General features: G+C 47.3%; 1 protein-coding gene across 1 annotated transcript; it reads right to left on the bottom strand.

Annotated features, from left to right (window-relative positions):
- Window positions 1–1,493: 1,493 nt before the first annotated feature.
- On the bottom strand, window positions 1,494–3,359 carry LOC126412282 (uncharacterized). The gene has a single exon (XM_050081793.1). It carries the CDS (start codon window positions 3,276–3,278, stop codon window positions 2,916–2,918), a length of 363 nt encoding a protein of 120 aa, XP_049937750.1. The 5' UTR covers window positions 3,279–3,359; the 3' UTR covers window positions 1,494–2,915.
- Between the last annotated feature and the right edge of the window lie 7,609 nt (window positions 3,360–10,968).

Raw genomic sequence — 10,968 nt, forward strand, 5'->3', positions numbered from 1 at the left:
TTACTAACCAATATGGTGCCCAGACCAAAAGCAAGTCAAGTACTGAGCATATTCCTGTTTGATATGGGGTTCTCACTCCGTCCAAAGCACAAAGCTCTAAATTATTGCCTCCTGTTGATGTGCTTACAAATATTACACTTTTTGTCATTTCTGTAGTGTGGTTTTATATTTATCTGATTCCGCAAGTGAATACACTTAACATAATTTAGAATGTAGTTATTTTCTTACCTGCAAGTGTGGGTGGAGTGCGGGTTCACGTGTTCAGCATATCACCAGAAAATGTAAATAAATCTTCTGGGAGATGCTGTTCAATCGGAGAACTGTCTGTCGGCCAAACCTGTATAATCCATTAAACTTTAACGTGATGTATTTAGTTAAAATGTGTTTAACATTAGCCCAGTAATATTCAAGAGCATACCCAGGATCTGAGCTAGGTGGGGGTCCCTCGGTTTAGTTTGCGGTGAATGGCGAAACAGTTTTGAGACTTCATGGCAAGTGGCTCTGATATGGGTATCTGCAGAAATTTATCCAGTTAGAGGGGCAAGACTATGCAACTGCCATTTTTTTGATTGGTCATTCTGCGATAACATGCCACAAGAATTAAATTAAATTAAGGAACAAGTTATTATATACCATAAAATTAATGGTTATTTATTCGTTTATGTAAAGGTGTGTGAGAATTGAGAATTCTGTAGTGAATAAAGACCCTGTACTGCAGATTCCAGGCTGGGGGATGTGGGGAGTACTCTCTGTTGCGCCTCCCATTGCCCCCCCCCCCCCACCTACCTTTGCAGATGCCAGTGGGCTTTGGATAACTTGCTGCTACTGACTATCCATTACGTGTTCTAGCTTTCTTGACACTTACGTTGAATTGCTATGATGTCTGTTTGGAGGAGTATCAAGCAAAAGGAAGAGTTTTTTTGGGGGGTGGGGGGTGGGTGAGGTGAAAGGAGACAGGTGCAATCCCATGTCCTTTTCTGGGTATGCCCTTGGTAATGTTATAGTGTTTCATAAGCTTAAATCATCCGACTGTATCGTATTTAAACGAGGAGAACAGCACAGTTTCCAATTTTCTTTTCGTTCCTGTATCTGTGTGCATGTGGCATCAACAACAAATTTAAAGTCAGTGTTACTGTAAGTACCCTTGCAGTATCTTGTTCCGTAAAGTGTTGCTTAATTTCTGCCGGTATAGCAGTGATTATTGTTGCTCATGTATCAACATCGATAAGTACTTTGTATAACGTACTCGTGTAAAAAAATCCATCTTACACTTAGAGATAATATAGGAAAACCCAGAAGTCTTTAATACATATTAGTGCAATCACTGAGTATGTTTTTAATTTGAATGATGCGTTTGTGGCTTACAGTGCAGTGAAAAAGATCATCAGCTATGGGAACTGACCAGTTCAACAAACTAGCAGTTATTTTTAGTTTCTGAGAGCTGAGAAACGGATTAGTAAGGAAAATGAGTTTTCAGAAACGAACACAGTGAGTGCCATTACGATCTTTTATTTACATAGTAATATGAGGACACTTGTGTACACATTTGGTATAGCCAGCATCGCTCTTTGACTGTGTATGCAGTATAGTATGATACATTGACATTACACACTACTGGAGGACGTTGCCGACTGTTCTGGTGTCTGGGCCGTAGCGAGCTTAGCACACGTCTGTAACAGATCTTTCCTTCTTGAAGTCACAAGCTGTCTGCATTACGTACACTTCCACACGTGTTGGACACAAATCTGCAACCTGTAGAGGATCTGGGGGTGTGTGCACACAGTTAATCACAATTATGCAGAGGTAACATTGAACCAAAGACATCGATAGGGCGAAGCTACTTTGCGTCCGTTAGAAATCGACAACACAATATGCGGCAAACACTTTTTTCCTGGCCGGTACACACGTAGTGGTAACAGAGAAAAACTCAGAAATACTGCTGCATATCTTTCAAAGTGCGTGCCTAATACTTCTGCAGCAAGCGTGTTATTGAGGAAGAGTGACACTATTTACACAAAACTACTAGCGGACGTCTATTGGAATTAAAGCACAACGCGGAATGCATCGTGAGGTTATGTCGTATATTAAGTTAAATACTTCTTTCCGTAGAAGAACTTTGGAATTCGCGTATAATGGATTGCAACTGAGGTTAGGTTGGATTTTTTCACCATCGGAAGGAAGCTATCATTATTTTCCGATGCTGAAACCACGCAAATGTTCAGTCTGTTAGCTTGGTCGTTATGTTGCGAGAGACACGAGAAACGAAAAACATAGTCTAGCGACGAAACACCGACACACACTACTTCTCTTCTGCCAGATAAGGGAATGTGTCAGATTATACTGGTGCTGTGGACGTAAGTGAATTTTCGTTGAAATAATGTGTCTCTGGTAAATTTTCAACGGGATAGTAGCTGATCAAAGTCGAGCAGACGTGGTGATGTTTGTTTAAAATTTTGTAACAATACTGTCTTATTGTGTTAATGTTCGTGCATCTATACGTTTATCTGTGAGGTTTTTCTGAACTAAAATTTCTGCAGGAGGTGCGTTAAAGAGCCTACTTTACCTCTGGATCGTGGACTGTATTTTTCTCAGGTTGTGAACATTTTGGATTTGAGCACTTGCAGAGAATTGCGGTACAGTTGGCTGGAGAATATGCAGAGTACTGGAAACGACGCACGTGTGACGAGGGGGGGGGGGGGGGGGGTTGAAATTAGTGGGTGTATAAATATCTCCGTCACTGAAATAGCGGTAGAACACAGCGCAAACGAGGACACTGAAATGAGTCACTGAGGATAACTGCGATCGCAATCCGCGACAGACTGCGCAGTCTTGGTCATCCCGCATACGAAACGGCAGCACCTCGGTACGGCCGAGACGGATACAATATTAACCGGCGTGAGGAGACGAGGCGCGGGTCAGTCCGGCGTGCGCTGCCTGCGCTTGCTCTTGTCGCGCCGACGCGCCTTGCCTCGGGGGTGGGGGTGGGGGTTGGCGTGGGGCGGCGCGCGGGGCGTGATCTCGCAGCTGCAGCCGCTGCGCACGCGCACGTAGTCCAGCCGCCAGCCGCTCTGCTGGGGCTCGCGCACCAGCGCGTACGAGTACGAGTACTTCTGCACGCACTTGGACTGGTTCTGCAGCCGGTGGTCGACGAACATGCACGGCCGGTCGACGACGCTGTCGTCGCACGACACCTCGAAGAAGCTCTGCTGGTGCTCGTCGCTGTTGAACAGCTCGACGTAGTCGCCGTCCTTGTTGGTGCCGCCGACGGGCGCCACCATGTCGACGCGCGACGGGCAGCACTCGACGGCGCCGGCGCCGTTGGCGCTCGCCTCGCTCACCAGCGTCTGCAGCTGGCGCGTCGTCAGCCGGCCGCCCGACCGCCACCCCGCCCCCACGTCCGCCTCCGGGCCTCCGCCGCCGCCGCCGCTACCGCTCCTGCAACGCACCGCACAAACGTCAGGACGCAATCTGAATGTGCAGGTGCTGAACAGCATAATACACTGCTGGCCACTGAAACTGCAACAGTAGAAAGCATGGACAAGAAAAACGAACTACACTACTGGCCATTAAAACTGCTACACCACCAAGATGACGTGCTACAGATGCGAAATTTAACCGACAGGAAGATGATGCTGTGATATGTAAATGATTAGTAGCTTTTCAGAGCATTCACACAATGTTGGCGCCGGTGGCGACACCTACAACGTGCTGACATGAGGAAAGTTTCCAACCGAGTTCTCATACACAAACAGCAGTTGACCGGCGTTGGCTGGTGAAACGTTGTTGTGATGCCTCGCGTAAGGAGGAGAAATGCGTACCATCACGTTTCCGACTTTGATAAAGATCGGATTGTAGCCTATCGCGATTGCGGTTTATCGTATCGCGACATGGGTGCTCGCGTTGGTCAAGATCCAATGACTGTTAGCAGAATATGGAATCGGTGGGTTCAGGAGGGTAATACGGAACGCCGGGCTGGATCCCAACGGCCTCGTATCACTAGCAGTCGAGATGACAGGCATCTTATGCGCATGGCTGTAACGGATCGTGCAGCCACGTCTCGATTCCTGAGTCAACAGATGGGGACGTTTGCAAGACAACAACCATCTGCGCGAACAGTTCGACGTCGTTTTCAGAAAGACGGACTATCAGCTCGGAGATCGTGGCTGCGGTTAGCCTTGACGCTGCTTCACAGACAGGAGCGCCTGCGATGATGTATTCAACGACGAACCTGGGTGCATGAATGGCAAAACCTCATTTTTTCGGATGAATCCAGTTCCGTTTACAGCATCATGACGGTCGCATCCGTGTTTGGCGGCATCGCGGTGAACGCACATTGGAAGGGTATATTCGTCATCGCCATACTGGCGTATCGCCCGGCGTGATGATATGGGGTGCCATTGGTTACACGTCTCGGTCACCTCTTGTTCGCATTGACGGCACTTTGAACAGTGGACGTTACATTTCAGATGTGTTACGACCCGTGGTTCTACCCTTCATTCGATCCCTGCGAAACGCTACATTTCAGCTGGATAATGCACGACCGCATGTTGTAGGTCCTGTGCGGGCGTTTCGGGATACAGAAAATGTTTGACTGCTGCCCTGGCCAGTACATTCTCCAGATCTCTCACCAATTGAAAACGTCTGGTCAATGGTGGCCGAGCAACTGCCTCGTCACAATACGCCAGTCACTACTCTTCATGAACTGTGATATCGCGTTAAAGCTGCATGGGTAGCTGTACCTGTACACGCCATCCAAGCCCAGGCGTATCAAGGCCAGAGGTGGTTGTTCTGGGTACTTATTTGTCAGGATCTATGCACCCAAATTGCGTGAAAATGTAATCACTTGTCAGTTCTAGTATTATATATTTGTCCAATGAATACCCGTTTATCATCTGCGTTTCTACTTGGTGTAGCAATTTTATTGGCTAGTAGTGTATGCACACAGTTCGTAATGCACATGCGTGTTTCGAAGTGCACCAGGAAATGTTTAGCATACTGCCCTGGCCACAGAACTCCCCAGATGTAAACCCAATCCAAAACCTGCGGGACCACCTCAATCAGGCTGTTCACACCGTGGATCCTCAACCGAGACACCTAGCGCACGGAAACCGCGGCACTCGAGTCGGCTTGGCTCCAGCTCTCTGTCAGTACCTTCCAGAACATCACTGACTCTCTTCGCACACATCTCGCAGCAGTCGGCACAGCAAAATGTGGTTATTGAGGCTTTTGACAGGTTGTCACATTAATGTGACACGACTGGGTAGTGTAGTAGGAATAATACGTACTTGAATTTGTAGGTGAACAAGATGAGAAACTTGGTTCAAAGACGTGCTAAGTTTGGCAGTTTAATCTGACTGGGCACTGAGTCCAACTGAACTGGGATGTCAGACATATGTAGTCAGTCGCTGCTGTTTTAACTCTTCGCTAGAGGTCATCAATCGTGGTGTCATGCCAGTCTCTCAGCAGTCCACAACTACATGGTTTCACTGATAGAGAAGTCAGAAGAATGTGGTGGCCAGGGCACCAGTCACACAGGCTCTGAATTGTGGTAGGTCGTCTTCATGGAAGATAACATCACAGAAGCCTCGAAGATAAGGCACAATAACTCGTCTTAATAGTCCAGATCTGTAATGCCTACTATTTTAATTATTATAATTACAGGGTGACTTTCAGCTCGAAAATTAAGGTTGTCATAAATTTCAAGGACAGAATTAGACCCAGAGAAAAACATGATGGACAGAAGAGAGAAGAAAGTTGCAGAGTATGAGAATGTAAAATAATGCTGAACCAGATGACCAAAATGAAAAGAAGAAAGTTATGGTTACTGGCTACCTTAGAAGTGCCCTAAGTTTGCCAAGGGCTATCTTATCCTACATCTAAATCCATTATTGTTGTACTGTTCTACATGGTCCCCACTGGCACATGTGTACCTCGACAACGCTCGAGTCTACACATTCTTATGTGGCTGGCCTACTTTATGCAAATAATCTTACTATTTTATTTGACAGTGCAGTTTGAAATTTTAGTCGCACTTAACATGTTAGTGCTATAGAAGGAAAATGCCTTGTTATCCGTAATTGGTGCACTGGATACTTAAATATCTGGTGGGTTTTACAAGTGTCCCTGCGATCCTAAGGGCTGAAAGTGGAGCAGCTGGTTCTTTGAAACGTGATTTGTAATGTTATTAACTTTAAACCGTGCCTCAGTATCTTCTACGATTGTTTATATGAGGGCGTGCTGGAAAGTAATGGCTCCAAATTTTTTGTTGTGTTCTTAATGTCGGCTGAGGTGTAATTACAATTCATGGTTATTGCTTGGTCGAGTTTCCTGCTTCCCTGACGCAAGTTTCAACCCTCTGCTGCTAGAGGAGTCCGAACAGTATCAGGCAATATGGCGGTGCATAGCGTAAGTATGCCGGTGTGTAATCGAGTTTCTGATTTGAAGAGTTGGTCCACACATGGCGCAGCCTCTCCTTCAGCACGACAATGCCACACCACACACTGGCACTGAGACATCTGTAACAGCCCGCCTCCTTGGATTCTGTCGTCTGTCATCCTCCGTACTGTCTCTACTGGACCTCATCTGGTTTTCATCTGTTTCCAGAACACTTCGAGGACTTCACTCTGAAAGCGATGAAGCAGTGCAGGCAGCGGTGAGATTCTGGCTCCGTCAAGAAAGTAAAACACTGTACAGTGACGATATCACCAAAGTAGTCTCTCGGTGGGAGTATTGTGTTCATCGCCAGGATAAGAATGTTGAAAAATGAATATGTAACCATGAAGAATAAAGGTATAGAACGTTAAAATTTTTTGTTTAAAAAGCTTTACCAGAATTTATATAAAAATTGGGAGGCATTATTTTTCAACTCGCCTTCGTAGACTACAGTCGAACTATTCTATCGCTTGCGCCTTGTCCCGCAGTTACGCAGGGTCGGCCATGGTTGACCGGATTTGGCATGTTAATTTTAAGGGGTGGCCGGATGCCCTTTCTGCCACCACCCCGTACCCCCCAGGACGGAATTAGTGCACCCCAGCTATCTGCGTCGAGCGGAGATCGTGAAATAGTGTGAATGTGTTTCAAATGCCTGTGAGTCGTGTAACTGAGGCGGGACCGTGGGGACCAGCCCGGCATTCACCGAGCAGGATGTGTAAAACCGCCTAAAAACCACATCCAGGCTGGCCGGCACAACGGCCGTCGTCGTTAATCCGCCGGGCGGATTTGATCTGAGGCCGGCGCGCCCACCCGAGTCCAGAAAGCAGCGCGTTAGCGCTCTCGGCTATCCTGGCGGGTGGACTACAGTCGAACAATATGTTTAAAATATTCCTGAAAATGGCTAACCTAAAACCACATGATCAGTGGAAACTACTTCTCTGTATCCACAAACTGGTGTGTTTCCTCATCTCAGTCAGTTGATATGTTTAGGATATGATTCGTGACCTGTTAACCGGTGTATGTAGACCAGCTATTATGAAAAATAGGACTGTGTATCTAAAAGACCGGGGAATAATATCTATATTGGAATCTTTCAGAAAGAGAGGTTTTGCATTCAAACTTCCTGGCAGATTAAAACTGTGTGCCGGACCGAGACTCGAACTCGGGACCTTTGCCTTTCGCGGGCAAGTGTTCTACCAACTGAGCTACCCAAGCACGACTCAGGCCCCGTCCTCACAGCTTTACTTCTGCCAGTACCTCGTCTCCTACCTTCCAAACTTTATAGAAGGTCTCCTGCGAACCTTGCAGAACTAGCACTCCTGAAAGAAAGGATATTGCGGAGACATGGCTTAGCCACAGCCTAGGGGATGTTTCCAGAATAAGGCAAAGGTCCCGAGTTCGACTCTCGGTCCGGCACACAGTTTTAATCTGCCAGGAAGTTTCATATCAGCGCACACTCCGCTGCAGAGTGAACATCTCATTCTGGAGGTTTTACATTACTTATTGAGCGCCCTCGTAAGTGAACGGTAAAGGTGTTTGACTAACTTTATTTATTTTTGTGAATCTTCCAGCGTCGATTTCCGTGTAGTTCACCGATCATGTGCTGCTGGGTCTTAGAGAGAGTCAGAGGGGGTCTGATAATTCGGATTTAGAAACTTGCCTGGTCCCACAGGGTGAACCTTATATAGTGAAGGTGCCGACAGTTGCATGTGTCGGTGGGTGGAGTTCAAAATGTTCAAATATGTGTGAAATCTTATGGGACTTAACTGCTAAGGTCATCAGTCCCAAAGCTTACACACTACTTAACCTAAATTATCCTAAGGACAAAGACACACCCCCCTGCCCGAGGGAGGAGTCGAACCTCCGCCGGGACCAGTCGCACAGTCCATGACTGCAGCGCCTGAGACCGCTCGGCTAATCCCGCGCGGCACGGGTGGAGCTGTAGGCACCTGAAGGTGAGTGTGTTTATTTAGTGTATGAAGGAGGGGGCGGTACTCACAGCGCGTGGTGGTCCCTGGAGCGCTGCGACCGCCGGCCGCCTCCGCCGCCGCCTGGCCTGGAGGAGTGCATCGCGCTGGTCTGGGACGGCGCCGTCAGGCAGGCGGCCAGCGACACCACCTGCAACACACAGCACGAGCCCGTCACCACACGCTGCCGCCGACGACACACCGGCGCTGGAGGCGGTCTCTGGCGTCTCACACAAGTAAGGTTAGCCCTGCGGTCTAACGCACGTCTTTCCGGGCGGGAAGGAGCGCCTGGTCCCCGGCACGAATCCGCCCGGCGGATTTGTTGCGAGGCCCGTCAACCGGCCAGTCTGTGGATGGTTTTTAGGCGGTTTTCCATCTGCCTCGGCGAATGCGGGCTGGTTCCCTTTATTCTGCCTCAGTTACACTGTGTCGGCGATTGCCGCGCAAACAAGTTCTCCACGTACGCGTACACCACCATTACTCTACCACGCAAACATATGGGTTACACTCGTCTGGTGTGAGACGCTCCCTAGGGGGTCTACCGGGGCCCGAACCGCACAATAGCCCTGGGTTCCGTGTGGGGCGGCGGTGGGGTGAAGTGGACTGCGGTAGTCGTCGTGGGGTTGTGGACCACTGCGGGTGCGGCGGGGACGGAGCCTCTCCGTCGTTCCCCGGTGCAAATACAGTACAATACAAAGGTTCAAATGGCTCTGAGCACTATGGGACTTAACATCTGAGGTCGTCAGTCCCCTAGAACTTAGAACTACTTAAACCTAACTAACCTAAGGACATCACACACATCCATGCCCGGGGCAGGATTCGAACCTGCGACCGTAGCGGTCGCGCGGTTCCAGACTGAAGCGCCTAGAACCGCCCGGCCACAGAAGTAAGAGCACCACTTAATGTCTCACAGACGATCATGTCCTCACAGATTGCACTAGACGAGGATGGGGAACGCCGGCCGGTGTGGCCGAGCGGTTCTAGGCACTCCAGTCTGGAACCGTGCGACCGCTACGGTCGCAGGTTCGAATTCTGCCTCGGGCATGGATGTGTGTGATGTCCTTAGGTTAGTTAGGTTTAAGTCGTTCTAAGTTCTAGGGGACTGATGACCTCAAATGTTAAGTCCCATAGTGCTCAGAGCCATTTTGAGGATGGGGGACGAAACTGGCAGTGTCTTTTTTGAAGCAAACATCGCAGCATTTACCGTAACGGGTTTACAGGAAGCCTCGATGAACATAAACGTGCATAGTTTCAAGAAAACCAAAGCCGTTCACTTCGTTCGTGCTTGTCCAGCTGACCTATGTGGTCTCACACGGAGATGTTACAGACTCGACCTCTTCAATTTTCTTCGTACTTACAACATTTGTGAGCCCGTGTCCCAGTAACAATTACCTAAAACAGTACGATACACTTTCCAAAAACAATACAAATTACCGACTTTGGGAGCTGAAGGTGCGAGCTCTCATAAAGTGCACAAAATTTCGAGCTTCTTAACACAGCTTCCTGTAGCTGTGTACGTAAGCGTTCTAGCCTTGTAATTCTGAGGTCGCTAGCAACTTTTTTAAACTTTTATTGGAATGTCATATTTACTATGAAATTGAAATATTAATCAACAAATATTGACTCATAAATTTCTGATAAAAGTAAATATTTTGTGTAAGTCTGCAGGCTTTCGTAGCCGTTGCCACTAACGTTAAAATCTTCTTGGTTGTTAGGCCGCATCATATTTCTTTCTAAAATAATAGAAGTTTCTATCCCTCTGCTGGCATCGTCTTCAGGATGTTTTGGTGTCCACTATTGCTAGAACACTGTGTTCTAGCACTAGTGGACACCGAAACATCCTGAAGAAGAAAACAGCATAGTATTGTTCTAGCAATAGTGGACGCCGAAACAACCTGAAGAAGATCCCAGCAGAGTGGTCGAAACGTCGATTATTTTAGAAGGAAGTACGACGCCGCCTACCAACCCAGAAGATTTTAACTTTGAATCTTACGTGTTTAATCCGAATCGCGTGAATATACAATTAATAACCGGTTAAAATTTGGTACGGAAACGACAAACATTGGATAGCAGATTACACATGAATACATACACGTCGGGAGACCACCAGGTACCCACTTACCAGTCCAGTGCTATACTGCAGAGCGTGCTGAACCACTGGCCTCATGAACTCTGCCAACCTGCCATACAGACCTACTACTGCGTCCTCTATTTTTTAATTTAACTGTAAGACAGTCCACAGTTTTGTATCAAATTTTATTATCGGTAAACGCTTTTTCATGGGATTAGTAGACACACTCGTAAAGACGTAGTTTTTAAAATTGTGATTCAGTATTTTTTTTATCAACATTTCAATTTCCTAATAAATTTAGAATTCAAATAAATAAAAAAAAAGCTGCATCTGTCTACAACCGACAACCGTCCCCACGCCAAAAAGTGTAGCACAATACGACCGCTCTTTTAAAGGATGGAAATTATTTATACTTGACAGCACTCTGAACTGTTCAAGGTCGATTTTTTCTAGCATTTTTGAGAAAGTCATCATACTGCTACAGGAAACTGAAGGGTA

The sequence above is a fragment of the Schistocerca serialis genome, chromosome 7 (assembly GCF_023864345.2).
Source record: "Schistocerca serialis cubense isolate TAMUIC-IGC-003099 chromosome 7, iqSchSeri2.2, whole genome shotgun sequence".
Taxonomy (NCBI): domain Eukaryota; kingdom Metazoa; phylum Arthropoda; class Insecta; order Orthoptera; family Acrididae; genus Schistocerca; species Schistocerca serialis.